This window comes from Oreochromis aureus, linkage group 15, assembly GCF_013358895.1.
Source record: "Oreochromis aureus strain Israel breed Guangdong linkage group 15, ZZ_aureus, whole genome shotgun sequence".
Classification (NCBI taxonomy): domain Eukaryota; kingdom Metazoa; phylum Chordata; class Actinopteri; order Cichliformes; family Cichlidae; genus Oreochromis; species Oreochromis aureus.
The window spans coordinates 25,340,772-25,355,563 of NC_052956.1; the positions used below are offsets into that span (position 1 = coordinate 25,340,772).

At 43.8% G+C, this 14,792-nt stretch overlaps 1 protein-coding gene across 4 annotated transcripts in view; it reads left to right on the forward strand.

Moving 5' to 3' along the window:
* adgrg6 (adhesion G protein-coupled receptor G6) overlaps positions 1–14,792 on the forward strand; it is a 116,713-nt gene that overhangs the window by 70,196 nt on the left and 31,725 nt on the right. For all 4 annotated transcript variants that reach the window (XM_039598705.1, XM_039598707.1, XM_039598706.1 and 1 more), the window contains 14 exons: positions 5,299–5,387; positions 6,212–6,264; positions 6,725–6,763; positions 6,876–7,021; positions 7,262–7,352; positions 8,489–8,577; positions 9,514–9,578; positions 9,680–9,813; positions 11,843–12,008; positions 12,094–12,240; positions 12,313–12,426; positions 12,798–12,843; positions 13,621–13,730; positions 13,957–14,084. In XM_039598705.1, the coding sequence (XP_039454639.1) occupies positions 5,299–5,387; positions 6,212–6,264; positions 6,725–6,763; positions 6,876–7,021; positions 7,262–7,352; positions 8,489–8,577; positions 9,514–9,578; positions 9,680–9,813; positions 11,843–12,008; positions 12,094–12,240; positions 12,313–12,426; positions 12,798–12,843; positions 13,621–13,730; positions 13,957–14,084 (1,417 nt within the window). The remainder of the gene's footprint in view (positions 1–5,298; positions 5,388–6,211; positions 6,265–6,724; positions 6,764–6,875; positions 7,022–7,261; positions 7,353–8,488; positions 8,578–9,513; positions 9,579–9,679; positions 9,814–11,842; positions 12,009–12,093; positions 12,241–12,312; positions 12,427–12,797; positions 12,844–13,620; positions 13,731–13,956; positions 14,085–14,792) is intronic.

Consider the following 14,792-nt stretch of genomic DNA (forward strand, 5'->3'; position numbering starts at 1 on the left):
AAGTGAACATTTTTTCACCCAAACACAATTCCATAATGGCTCAGAAAGCCTGCTCAGCATCCTAGCAGCAGGCATCAAGCCTTTTAAAGATCACTCAAAAGACCTACTGGTACCAGAAACATCCATCAGCACTCTTAATCAGACTTTGACAACAGCTCAAACCCACCATGAGCTTCCAAAGAGCAGCGGTCCAAGTGGACAGAAACAAGAGGAAAGTTCCTATGCACAACTGGAAAGACTGAGTTTGCAAGCAGTGCCGTCTTCCCTTCCTCCCTCCTCTTCATCCCGCCTCTTCATGCAGCCAACACCTTCTTTGCCGATGGCACATCTAAGCTCCCCTTCTTTCCTCGCTGAGGTGGTTTTCCCCAAACAAATCTATTTCTCTTTTCTGCCACAGAAGGAAGACAAGGCCCAGATATCCTCACTTTCTTTAAACCCTCTGGGCAGTAAAGCTGGACTAGCTGTAGCCAGCAGTAGTCTGATTAACGATTTATATACAAGAACAGACGCACATGCACACATACAGTCTTCTGTGCGAGTCATTCCCCGTCAATCATCCATTTTCTCCCCTCCGTCTCCTCCCTTTCGCGAGCCATTCCAGAGCCCTCACTACTCCTCATCCAGTATCCTACCTCCTACTCCTCCCTTTTCTCTCTTTCAGTTAGAATTTACTTCCACCTCCGCCCATGCCTCCCCCATTCAATCCGCCGTACCCCAGTACTCCCCACTCAGCCCTACCCTTCCCTTGGCCTCTGATCCCCTTTTGCCCACCCTGGTTCCTTTTCCACCTTCTGCTGCTCCTCGGTACCCCTCCCTTCTCCTGCCATCGTCTTCCCAGCGTGTAGAGCGAAGGCTTTCAGAAACTGCTCACATGCCAGTGTCTGTGTTGTCATTTCTGTCCTCGAATCTTCAAAAGAACTTTGAGGACTCAACAGTTGACACAGCATCTTTGTTGTCATTTCCTCTCTTTTCTAAAGCCCCAGCTGAATCTCAGTCTCCTTTTGTTGATAGCACCCTGCACCCTGAATACCACTCTGCAGAAAAGTCCTCTAGTGGTTTATCTAAAACTAACAGAAATGAAGTGCCCTCCACTGTGCACAGCCTGTCCCCTGACACTCGATCACATACATTAACCCATGCAGAAGATTTTTCAGATAACTCCTTTAGTCACACTAACCCAACTCCCTCAAGATTATCTGTGGAGGCTCTGGTATCCAGTCCTGCAGCGCTTGTACCGGACTTTGGTCCAGCCCTGTCACAGTTAGAGTTTCCTGAATCTGAGCTAAATTTGTCAGTGGTTTTGTGGCCGTCCTCAGATGCAGCTAGCCTGTCAGTCAGACCCTTTTTAGTTCATTCTCATCAGAAAGATTTGAGTGAGATAGAAACTCGTTCAGTGCTTCACACTGACACTGGCTTGACCTCGCTGCCAACAGCTGGTATTTGGGGCCATGATCACACTCTGGCTCTGCTCAGGGCATATATGGAGGGAAAGCAAGAACCGCCCTCTTCTTCTGCCACTTCTATATCATCGACCAATGTCTTCCTTTTAACTCAAAGCTCTCAGATCCCTTCGTTTGCTGACTCTGTCAGTGAGACAGAGGGGATGATGGGAGAGGAAACCGTTCTGACTCAGAAATCTTTGTCTGGGTCAGAAGAGAGAGATTCTTCCAGCCCGACCTTTAACAGAGATCCTTGGAGGCTGCATCATGCAGTCTCACATTTACACAACCAGGGAGAAGCGAACGGAGCTGCTGGCACTCGGACCAACTCGCAGGCTCCTGCTGGCTATGACAGTGGATTAAGTCACTCCACTCCGCCTTTGTTGAATCCGTCCCAGATGCTGGCACACCGCGACAGCTCAAGTGCACAGCTTGGTGTGACAGCCCCCCGGCACGCTCCGGAGATGGATCTAACACACGTCTCAGGCCTGACGCGAGCTAACACTGTACAACCCGGCCGTCTGATCCAGAAACACATTTCAGCGCACACGCAGCTGCCTACACACTCTGACAGTCAGGCACACACTCAGAACTTTAGGAGTGATGAGCTCAATTTGAGTGAGGGGGCTAACACCGGGGGGCCGCGGCAGCAATCTCCAATCTTGAGTTTCTTCACACCCTCGCTTCCTGTCGTTTCGCCCTCCATGTCATCTTCTGTTTCTCTCATAGAAAGGGTTTCACCTCTTCTTCCATCTCAGCACCTGTCTTATGACTATTCTCCTGTCTCACCCTCTGTCTCCACCCTTTCATCCTCCTTTCTCCTCCCTAGCCGGGCAACATGGCCAGCAGCGCCTGCTAGCATGATGAACACAGAAATCAGGTCCTTGTCACCCACTCGTCCTACTGTTAGATTCCTGCAGCCCACAGCAGCACAGTCCTTACAAAGACCAACCACACAGCCAGTTGAGGAGTTTATCTCAAACACTCGATCTCTTTCGTTTGGCCAAGTTTCCGCGGAGTCCATCCAGTCACGCCCGCTTGTTTCTCCTAACCAGGACGAGGTTTTATCACAGTTTACAAACCACTCTCAGCCACGAAATGCGTCTACGTTAGTCGGCATTTCAGTGTTGATATCTGAGGCCTCAAATAAGCAAACTGCTGGTGGGAGATTATCACATCTCTCTGCTCCATTTAACCCTGCAGATGTTGTTCCAAAGATACACTTTGCTAATGAGCATGTCTCACCTGTGAGCACCGAAGCTGCTGTAATCTTAAACGCTGTAACAGGCCATCACCCTAATGAGCATGTAACTCCACAATCTGCCCTGAATTCTCTCTCATCTCCTGTCGATATGCAGAATACTCCCTGTCCTATTTCTGAATCCTGTTATCAGCCTGGTTCTGCAACATCATCACAACAGAATGTTGCTCTGGTTCTTCCAACCCCCCTGCAGTCTTCTGACCTTAATACCCCCTCTTCCACCTCCAGATCCCCCACTGGCTTCTCTATCGAGACCGCAAATCATGGTTTCATTTCTAGGCTTGATGAGCTTTCACCTCTTGGGAGAGACAACCACACCACAAACACAGCAGGCTTTAAATATATACCTGAGTCTAATTCAACCCCTGCTGTGGCACTCAGAGACTCTCCTGTGGCACCAGCTCCGATGACCAACATCACAGCAGCTAAAGATGCTAGTGCACTCGTAGAAAAAGGAAGTCTGGATGGGTCTGAGGGCAGTGTGACAGGGAGCAGGCCAGTGCCGGTGCCAGATCGTTACGTGAATGCAGACCCAGCAGCAAAGTCAAATTTAACCGCCTTAGAGCCAAGTTTGAACTCAAGTCCAAGCGTGTCGAATCACAGCAGGAACCAGAGCTCAGGAGCTTTAATGAAGGGGGACGTGAACCAAGACCACGGCACTGGCAACGTCAAAGACAACAATCTCAACTTTTCCCCAACGCCTCCAGCAGCTGCCATTGGTTGGCATCTCATGACCCCAAAGATCTCCTCTCCTACACCTCCATTCAGAGCTCTCAGTCCATCAGCTAACGCTGGCAGCAGCAGCGGCCTCAAAAAGGCCACATTCCGCCCCAGTCTGGGATCCCCAACAGCGAATCCATCGATCAGGCCCACACTGCCCTGCCGGTGCAAACAACGCTTTCTTTTTATATGTCAGTGTGGACTGCCATCGGGGAATAGTATGTTACGCAGTAACAACTTTGTTGTCGTAGAAAATAAAAATAAATAGTCAGTAAAATTACAAGATTACAAAAATATAGTATTTAGTCTTCAAGTCTTTTAAATGGTCTGAATCAGAACTTTTTGATTTGAGCAGCATTACAAATGCATACGGACGCCTGTGTCCATGTTATTAAGTGTTTTTGTGGTATTTCCGCCTCACAGTGTTCCCATAACCAACTCCATTCAACCAGCCCACTTTGGTTCTGAAGAACTTTACTGGTCCCCATTCAACACTTCCTCTGTAATCTGAGGTGACAGCAATTCAGACCTTACCGGTTGATGTCATTGTTGGCCCGGCCCAAAGAAACCAAGCTCCTGCTGCCAGTAACCAATAATCTTATAATAGAATAATCAGAATAATCTCAGAATGACATGTTCAGCTGTTGTAAAGTCAGTTATGGGTCAGTCTTTGGTTGAGCTGTAATATCAATGCATTGGTTTAAAAACACAAAGACTTTAAGACTGAATACTCACTTCAGGTGGTTGGGTTTCACAGCAGGTCAGTAGTTCGAATCATAGATGTCAGTACAAATGCTGTGATTGGGCGGGATCCCCATCAAAGTTGAGACTGGTGATTGGTTTAAAGTGATTCTGGCTCATTGTAATTCATTAACCATGAGTTTAGCTGACCAATCAGATGTTGGTATTTAGCCTGGTACTTGTAGTGAAAAAAGGGATTGTAGTCTACTTTCTGCCTGTTTTTCTTTCCTCTCTGATAAACTGCCAACATCGTTTTTCTGCTTTTCTTATATTCATTTTTCAGTCCGTGCAGCTTCTTGGTGGAGGCTACTTTCTGCTATCAAATCAAATATTCAAAATCAATCAGCGGCACTGAAACTCTGAAAAGTATATTTATAACCAAAGATAAGATAAGGATTTCCCTCCAGTCAGTTCCATTTCCTCATTTCCAGTCAGTAGCATTTACTAACAATTAGAGATATTAGAGAGACATCTCGTGGCCGATGTGAAGCATAGCAGGAGCGTGCAGGGCCCTACAGGAAGAGCTTGGATGTGCCTCCTCTCAAACCGAAAGTATGGGTTAAAAAGTCTTTTTTTTTTTTAAGCTTTAATCAGTTTTAATTCCATTAGTCGTTACTTTATACACGTATCTGTTTTTTAAGGAAATCACACACACAAAAACTCACTTAAATGAGTCTGTGTAACAGGAAACTAATTTTACAGGAAGTTTCAGACCCAAAAACTCTTTAACATTTACATTTCTCCACAGATCTTTAATGTACCTGCTTCATAAATAATGCTCTTTATTCCTTTTTTCCTTTTTAAGGTAGATTTGTGAGAGCGCAGATCAAAGGGTCAAACAATCCTGAGAAAGACTCAAACTGCACAAATCCTGCTTCGACTCTTTGATTTGTGCAGTTTGAAAAAAGAAAGGGGAACGACTGCTCTCCTCTCAGCGCCGACGTTATTATCTGTCAGGCGGTGTGTTCCCATTTTTCATCATTTTACTTCAAAATGAGATTTTTACATAACTCGATCAGCTCAAATCGCTCGGGCCGTCTCCTGCTATGTGCCACAGGCTCTGTATGAATTAGCTGTTGCACATCGAGTCTAAAGTGCTCTTCTTTCTCTCTCCTGTGCTCTCACCTTGGTCTGTAGAGGAGCAGTTTTACCAATTCAAGTTTGTGGTGGATGACAGCAGATCCCAGACGACACGAGAGACGCTTAAATCAGCCGTGGCTCTTTGGGTGAGTTTTTACTCCACTGATTCATCCATGTCCAGACCTCAGTGAGCGTAACCATGGCAGCAGTGACAGACCTCATTAGATTTTCTTTCATAATTTTAATTAGTTGAAGCTCTGAGCAGCTTAACTTTATCAAATGTAGAAATATACTAAAATATGATTTTCAATACAAAGTCAAAAAACGGTGTAAAATGTATTTTATTCAAAACACAACACAGAAAAAAGTTCAGAACTTCAGTTCCAGTTATTATCTTCTTAAATGAAACAAAAGGAAGTCTCAGTACAACATAGTTTAATATCTGATGTCTGTGGCAGCGCTAAACTCTGGTTGGTTGGCATAGTGGCGGTGTAGCTACAGCAGCTAGCAGAAAGTTTCTGATGTTGCAGATAAAAATGAAACAGAAACGACAAAAAGTGTCAGAATATCTAAAAAAGAAAAAGATCAGCTGTGCAATTACTCTCACTGCCAGGAGGGGGAGACAAAACAGCCACACTACATGAGTACACTGACTACATGAATTATTGAACAGAACTCAAACTTCATCTCTAGGTCTATGATAAACAAGATTCAAGTCATATTTTATTTAATGAGAGTGAATTAAGATAACACGGGAGTGAAAAATTTTTCTGAGCTGGTGAACTAAAGAAATGAAGATTAGGAGAATACAGAGGTCGGGACCTAGACTCACCTTTACCTGAACAAGCGATGACCTTGATTTTTTGGAACAGTTTTTACTCGTGGAGTAGGTACATAAAGTTTCTTAGCTTCTTCACATCAACACACCAACTGCTGAGCAGACTTCAAACCCGATCTGTTATTTTTACAGCTCAATCAGACCTTTGAGAACTGGATCCACAAAGTCTACGTGGGCAACTTCAGGTAATCCTGCAAACAGCTATCACACAAAGCCCACACGACCTAGTGCAAAGGTGCTTTTTATCCTTGATGAAAAAAAAACCCCCTTCTGTTTCCTGTTTGTATGGGTCATGCTGTTTGGTTCTGTGCTTGTCTTCAGCCATTTCATAATAGCTAAAAAGATGAGCTACGCCAAGGAGAGAAAAAAGAAACAGTTAGAAACAGTTACAACTGTGAGAGCGACAGATCACGCCAGGATGAAGTTTACTGTCCTGCTCCTGTGAGCACGAGTGCAGATGTGTGAGGTGTTTAAAGCTGAGCAGTAAGGCTCTGCACACCTGGGTCACATTTTGAGGTGAACAGTAAAAGTCTGACTTATGTGCTTTCCTGGCTGCAGGTACTTTACTGTGTTCATGCAGCATGTATCATTTTTCTCTGTGTGTAGTCTTTCATCTCTGCTGCTTCTCTTCTTTTCCCTCTCCAGTGTTCAGCTGCGTCCAGAGACTGCAGGAAACCTGAGCAGGTAGCATGACTCTGTTTAACTCTGCAGGTTCCTGTCATTACATGCTCATCAGCTCATAGAAGTCAGGTGTTTAGGATGGTATGTCATTCTGGCATCTCTCTTTGTGCTGCAGCTATGAGTGCCGCGGTCTGCTGGTTAATACCGACATCACCAACGAGAGCCTGAGCCTCATTGATGATGCGTCTGCCCGGCTCAGACAGGGGAGCATGGCAGAGGGCATGGAGATCCAGAGCGCCTCTGTGGAAGTCAGACTGATTGGTGAGAAGGTTACATTGACGCTAAACACAGAAAAACAAGAACTGGAGATAATAAAGAAGTATGGTTTCTGCACATCACTCACACAACTCTCTGGCTGTGATTTGTTGTGGATTTTATTGTCTAAAGTCTGTCTGTTTGCCTTCTCTGATCACTCTGTGCCCTGGATGTTTTTCCTGTTTCATTATATGAATGTATGTCTGCTTCAAAACTGAAATCACTCCTGTTTTTTTCTGCTTAAAGAAAATTGTCCACGCGACTCGCATTGGCCTGAAACCAGACCAACCGTTACTCGGTACCAGCCCTGCTTCCTCAACAAGAAATGGAGGACCTGGTAAGAAAGACCAACACGCACAAAACATGAGCTGATTGCAGCCAAACACGAATATTTGTTTGCGATATTTCCAGCTCCATATTCTTATTTTCCACTTAACAATAATCCTGCATCATCCCTGAAATGACCACGTTTGAGCAGGTTCAAGGCAAATATTAGGATTTGCACTTATATTCATGAACTGTTATTTATTTCATATCCATCGTTTGTAGGCACTTTGTTCTCATGATCATCGTGAGGTTTTCGTGTTTCTGGGGAGAGTCATTAATCAAGACTGCACGAAATATCCCAGAATGTATTTTAAGAACCTCCACTGTGATAAAATCAGCAATAAAAGCAGCTTATATCTTTTCTTTGTTAGAGTCTGTGGTTTTAATCAGATCTTTCTGGGGCACTGTGGTGTGTGCAAGAAAATAGTAAACGTGCAGTGTTATATGGTCAACATGTGAACATTAGTGAAACAGCAGCATTTGATGTTGATTTATTGACTTAATTCATCTTCCTGTAACGTTATACACCTCATGGTGATCTATAATTTATTAATACGACAAGCAGGACATCTTCAGACTCCCACGAGTGCCTCAGCATAAATTCTCAGAAAGAAGTGGTCCTTAGTGGGGTTAACTGTGGAGACAGTGGGGTTGAAATTCTGGTTATTCTGCTCCTTTTATCACACTCGTACGTTTCCACAGCAGCATTTCTGTTGAGCAGACTCACAGATAAAGTCTGAACGAAGCAGTCAGACCTTTGAAGAGCACTGCTGCACATGTTCTCCGGTCTGCAAACACCAGGGTTGAAATCCCATTTGAACACTTTAAATGTTACTTCACCATCTTAAAACAGGAAGTAGGCGATGTTATTGTCATAGAGTTAGTGTAGGAAGGAGGTCGGGGCGGATGGGTAGGCTGATAAAATCAGGGAGTGTTATAACTACCTTTACTGCATATTGAACTGTGTGTTTGGAGTGAGCAGGATTGGGTTTGTTAAGCTGTTGAATATTTAAGCACTTCCTTCACATTCCTCCACAAAACCTTTGCAGGTTATTCGAGCCTGCAGCAGTGCCGGCTCACTTACTTAGGACTACTTCTTTAAGCTGAGTAATTATATGCCTTATCGATAACCTCTTCTTTTCCCAGTTTAATCAGTTCACTGAACTACTCATCGTACTGGTCAGATCCAAACAGCAGCAACTGCACTGATATCGACTCCATCCAAGTGTCAGCAGGTACGCTCAGACACGAAGTCAAACCGACAGCGGACTGTAGACGGGGCGTGCCAACGCCATTGATTCTAACAATGCATCATTTGCTTTGTGCGTTAAAAAAAATAGGCAGCTAAATATCTGAGTTGTTTTATTTTTGCATGAATAAAAAAGCTAATCCATGATTTTAAATTATTTTATTCCAACTGCCGCAGTTCAAAATAAAAGTTCTAACAACAAAGTTAAAGCGTCTGAGACCGCAGCATAAGTACAGATTTAAAAATGTTCTTTTCCAATGTGGGAACATTTTATTCACTCTTTGTGTGTTTCAGATAATATGCTGGGTCACGTTTTTACAATATTTTCTGCTCGTCCGTTTCTGATTTGCCCAAAAATCGTATGGTTTGAAATATGTAACATATATGATTTCTGCAAATAATTAGCTTCATATATCAAATACTTATTTACCTATTCTTTTGACATACAGTCTCTGAGGGTACTTCCAGCATGTTTTTTCACACCTGTTTGAATATAAATATCTCACAACGAACTATGAAAGATAAAAGCTTTTCTTCCAATAACATTTAATCAGGATCCATAATCCTGCAAAATCAAACATGCAGAATTAATTTAACATAAATTCACAAATATAAAGAAATATTCATTCACTTTTAAAGCTGCTGTGAGTAAATCTGACATTTGTAAAAGAAAAACAAAAATATTAAGATGATCTGTATGAAACTCTAATTTTCACTTACTTTTGACAAATACGTATATATAGATTTTTGTTCAGTTTCAAGACTTTATACATTAAACTATTTTAAACCTGAATTATAAGTCAATAGACTAGAAACGACACAGAACTGGAAAATGAACCTGAATTTGTGTTTTAATCTGTGATATATCACAAAGTTGTGATAGAAAGTGACAAAATGGACCATTTGTGTGTTGCTTGAGCAGAAAATGCATCTGATGTAGCGGAGCAGCTCAAAGCGTTCACCAACAACAAGCTGAATGAGACAGAGGTGAGTGTTTACACTGGCATCTGTTCACTCAAGCCTCCTGTGACCAGGAGAGTGACTCTGTGTCCTCCTGTCCTCCTGTCCTCCTTGTCCTCCGTGTCCAGGTGTCTAAAGTGGTGTCAAAGGTGGAACAACTAGTGAACATAGCCAAGATCAACATCACGTTAGCCTCCAGCATCGTCACCATCATCTCTAACGTCATGATTGGCTCAGCTACAGTCCCGTCGGCCTCAGACAAGTACAGACTTCTTACTCTGCTCACCTCCCACTGATGACACATTCACTGACAGCAGCTGCTGTTTTCATACTACAAAATGAGGAAACCTTTCCTTTCTGCTGTCATCTTAACTTTGACTCACTGTCAGTTCTGTAGTTTACTGTCTTATTCACTTTGCTTGATCACAATTATTGTTTGGTTTGTCCTCTGAAACAAGGTAGCTCTCTTTAAACCTGCTTTCTTCTGATTGGCTGCAGAGGACATATGACATAACAGATCCAGCAGTTCTCTGACTTAATTATGTGAAACGGTGTTTAAGGTGAACATCCACCAAAGGAACAGGAGATATGACAGAAAGAAAGCATTATTGAAAATAAGAAGGCTCTGTTGTTCCTGGACTCTGCTTTTCCATGCTGTCCCTGAATGTCCCACGCCGGCAGGTTTTATTTGCTGCATGAAAACACAAAAGTAAAATCACTGCATTCACAGAGAAACACACAAAAACCGCGTGTGGAAGGAATATTACAAAGTACTTACTCCACAACTTTAATCATGTCATGAACTCTTTGTAATAATCTTAAACTCTGAGGCATTAATGGCCCACACAGTGTGCTGTTATTTCCTCGTTACAGTCGATGGTGTTCATGATGCTGCAGGAAAATTCATACTTCCAGCATGCTATGTAGCTAATGTAGCTAATTGTACTCTTAGCTTTGATTGACCAGAGTTGCTGTAATTGCATCACTGCAGGAAAATCAGGAAATGCAGAAAGTTTTCAGTCACATGGATCCTTCAGGTCTAGGAAACTGTTTTCATGTTTCCTTTTGTGCTTCAGTAAAAGCTGAACTCAGCTGTGCTCTCATTTTAACACGATCCCATTAAAACCTCCTATTTACACACTTTCTGTTTCTGCTGTTAGGTGACAAATAGTGACTGATCAGATGTTGATCACATGTTTAAAAAAAACAAAGAATCACATGTTGACCTGCAGGCGGCTGATCTACTAAAATCTTGATTTTGTAACCAAAACATCTGAAAAATGTAAAATTATCACACACACACACCACCAGGAAGTATGGTGACTGGAGAAATTCTGCAAATGTCACCAGGTCTGTGAAAATTAGCAGTTAGCAAAGACACTTTGAAGCATCAGGATGACGATAAACTGAGAATAAGGTGGAAAGTCTGCTGTCAGTTTGGATCGTCGGTTTCTGATAATTTGATGATTAACTGGAATAAATCGGTGAAAACTGCAAATCATTTGCTGTCTCCATACAAAGTTTTTCACTTTAAACTGAAATTTACATTAAGCATTTAAATTCAGAGTCCAGTAGCTTCTGAAAGTAGGAGATTTAACTGCTCTGTGACAGCAGCGGATGAGAACCTAACATTTGCATAGGAATAAAACTTGAGTTGCGTCTCCTATTGCAGCGAGTTTCACCATAGACGGGTTGTACTGGTTGTGCAGACCGACTCAGACTGGTTGTTATGTGATGGTTTTGTGTGTGTTTATTAATCACATGAACATTATTTGCAAAGCTTCACCAACCTATCTGAGAGACCGCAGCAGTTTGGACACAGGCCACCTTCCACCAAAAGTTCACTCGAAGATTGCAGAGTGCTCCATGCTCAACCTCTGGGCAACCACTTGATGCCACAACTACTTACAGTTGACCTCCAACAGTAAAACAGTTCAGCATGATCACCGGAACCGACAGGTTGCCCTCAGTTGCGCGGAGGCCGTGTCCCATTTCTATGATAGCCATCAGCTAGCATGTAGTCAGAGTGTTGAAACGTTCTGCCGCTTAAGGAACTCTCAGCCACAAAGTTTGCTGGCAGGACGGAAAGTTCAGTATTAAACTGAAACTTAAACGAGACTCACATGTTTGAGTCTGTTTCACATGAATCACCTTCAAACATGATCATTTTCAGCTGCGTTTCAGTCAGCCGTGTTAAACGCCACCTCTGTCTTTCTCACCAATATCTGTCTGGTTTTGCTTCCCTTTGAAATCATCGTAGAAATACTTTGCTACTCTCTCGTCCTCCGCAGAGCTCTGAAGACCATGGACGAGCTGGTGCAGAAGATCCAGTTTGATGGTCCGTCCATCCAGATCAATTCCAAGAATCTGGCTGTGGGAATTCTGGCCCTCAACACGACGACGTTCAACAAAACGACCCTCGGCGCCTTCATGTCTCCAAACAAGTCTGACCCACAGGTAACGGCTGGGAAGGTCAAAACTTTCTCCTGTAGAAGGTGGATTTGTGTTTTTTGATTCAGCTTTGTTTCCTGTCCCCTCTCAGATCGATTTTAATTCTAAGTCTGAGCAGCTGAATCCTTTAGCTCAGGTCACACTTCCCGCCTCTCTGCTGTCCAACGTCTCTCATGCCGAACCCGACACACTGTCCAGGATCAGCTTCATGTTCTTCAGCAGCCCCAGTTTTTTCCAGGTCAGAGGTCACGGTGTGAGATTCACACAAAGGCTGATGTTTTAGGGTGTCTTAACATGACGTGTTTTTCAGAAAAAGGAGGAAAATGAATTGATCAGCTACGTAGTGGCGACCAGCGTGGGGAACTTCTCCATCCACAACCTGATGGACCCAGTGAGGATCGAGATCACTCACCGCTCTGAGCAGGTGAGCGTTCACGTTTTTTCCTTTCTTCTCTGTTCCATTTTTGGACTTTATAAACATTATTTACATATTCGTGTTACTCTTTTCACTTCCTTTCTTTGACCTGTGCTTTATTGTGTTGTCTGTGTCATATAAATCACCTTCATGTTTCTCATGTTCCCTTTTTTCTGAGCTTTATTAATACATTTATTAACATTATTAATCCATATTACTAAAAACTGGCAGTAAGAATGTAGTTCCTGGAGATGTGCTGAAGGATTTGAAATGACAATGTCGGAAAATCATGCAGAAATGAGCCAGGTGTGATCACGAGTGGCTCTGAGCGTCTGCCTACTTGAACTTGCTGCTGAGTCATTGCTCTTCTATCCTCTCAGGCTTCTGAGAATCTGGTGTGCGTTTTCTGGGACTTCAAGAAGAACGGTAAGTCTGTCCGTCGCCTCATCGCTCACCTCAGGTTCACCACTGGTCCTCAGATCTGCAGGGAGTTGTGATACGACCATCGGCAGTTGTTACAGCTCGTCACACCTCCGTCCTGCTGCACTTTTACTTTGACGGTCTGGTTGCTCTTTCAGCAGAGAATTCTGGTACATTTGGCAGCTCCAGTAATTACTGGAGAGGACGTTTGTGCGCAGTCTTATCTCAGTACAGATATTTGGCTTCGGAGCAGCCGCCCTCAAACTTTGTAGAAACTTCAGAGAAATATTTTGAGCTCCTGAATCCTGAGCAGTGCTTTATTCATTATAAAAAAAACAAACATTTATTATATTATATTTTATTATTAGAAAGAAATCAATCTTTTAATCTCTTTAAATGGTAAATGGCCTGTATTTGTATAGCGCTTTTACATAGTCCCTAAGGACCCCAAAGCGCTTTATACAACCAGTCATCCACCCATTCACACACACATTCACACACTGGTGATGGCAAGCTACATTGTAGCCACAGCCACCCTGGGGCGCACTGACAGAGGCGAGGCTGCCGGACACTGGCGCCACCGGGCCCTCTGACCACCACCAGTAGGCAACGGGTGAAGTGTCTTGCCCAAGGACACAACGACCGAGACTGTCCAAGCCGGGGCTCGAACCGGCAACCTTCCAATTACAAGGCGAACTCCTAACTCTTGAGCCATGATCAAAATTACACGTTTTCATTACGTGTTGAGTTGACTTTGCTGTAATGCCTCTGTGTCACCACTAGATGGAACTGGGGGTTGGAACAAAGAAGGCTGCACAAAAAACTCCACCGATTCTACTGCCAACAAAACCGTGTGCGAGTGTGACCACCTCACACACTTCGGTGTCCTCCTGGTAAGACCGCCGTGTTCCTGTGAGTGTGTGTGTCCGAGCTGTCCTCAAACACCTGTCACACCAATGTCCTGGCACGGGCGCCACATTCATGTCACGTTGTGTGGATCCTTTCATGTTTTTTGTCATGGTCATGATGGTCTCCAAGGTTGCACTCTGGCCTTCTTTGTTGTTCATGTGCGTTTCCTTCATTCTGACATCATCTGACCGTTGCCGTGTCTCTCTTCAGGACATCTCTCGGACTTCGGCCTCCATCGATGAGAAGAACAACAAAATTCTGACCTACATCAGCAACATCGGCTGCGGCATCTCTGCCATCTTCTCTGCTGCCACGCTGCTCACGTACATCGCCTTCGAGTGAGTCCACCGTTCGGCCGCAGCACGACCCCTCCAGCTTCCAGTGCCTGGCTATCACCTCTCCTCATCCATTTTTCCATCAGTGATGTCATTGTTACCTTGGTGACAAAAGCGAGTCAGTTTGTTAAAGCAGAACTACACAAAGTGTTGGAAGACAGTCTGGATTTCCATCATCTGTAGTTTCCTCGAGTTGTTCCTACCAGAGTGTGAAACACCGCTGCTCTCTCAGAGGTGATGGTGTCTCACAGATGTGCACGACGTGTCCTTTGGCTCCAGTGCTGTGACCCCTGGGTTTACAGTAAAAGCAGCATGGGTCGCTCTCTTTCAGCTCTTAAAATGCTGCATTAAGCTTGTAAAAGCACTTTGCAGAGTCAGAAGGACTAAAACAGTGCAATATAAATGCCACTCCTTTGTTTCTCTTGGCTTCACATTTAAATCCCAGAGCCAAGCATCACTGTTTAAAATGCAAGCTGTTTATACAGAGTCTGTTTAAACCCAAACCATCATCTTTCCCAGGTTTACATGAGTGCAAACAACACTAATCAGCAGAGCCTGTTGTCCCAGGTGTGAACACCTGTAGTCTGAAAAGGAGGCGTAGGATGGTGTGGAGGACAGAGGGTTGCATGCATCACTGTTATCACTTTTTTTCAGTGATGTCATTGATGTCAGTGATGCGTGCACGAAGAAAGACATTTAGTGTGTTTTTGG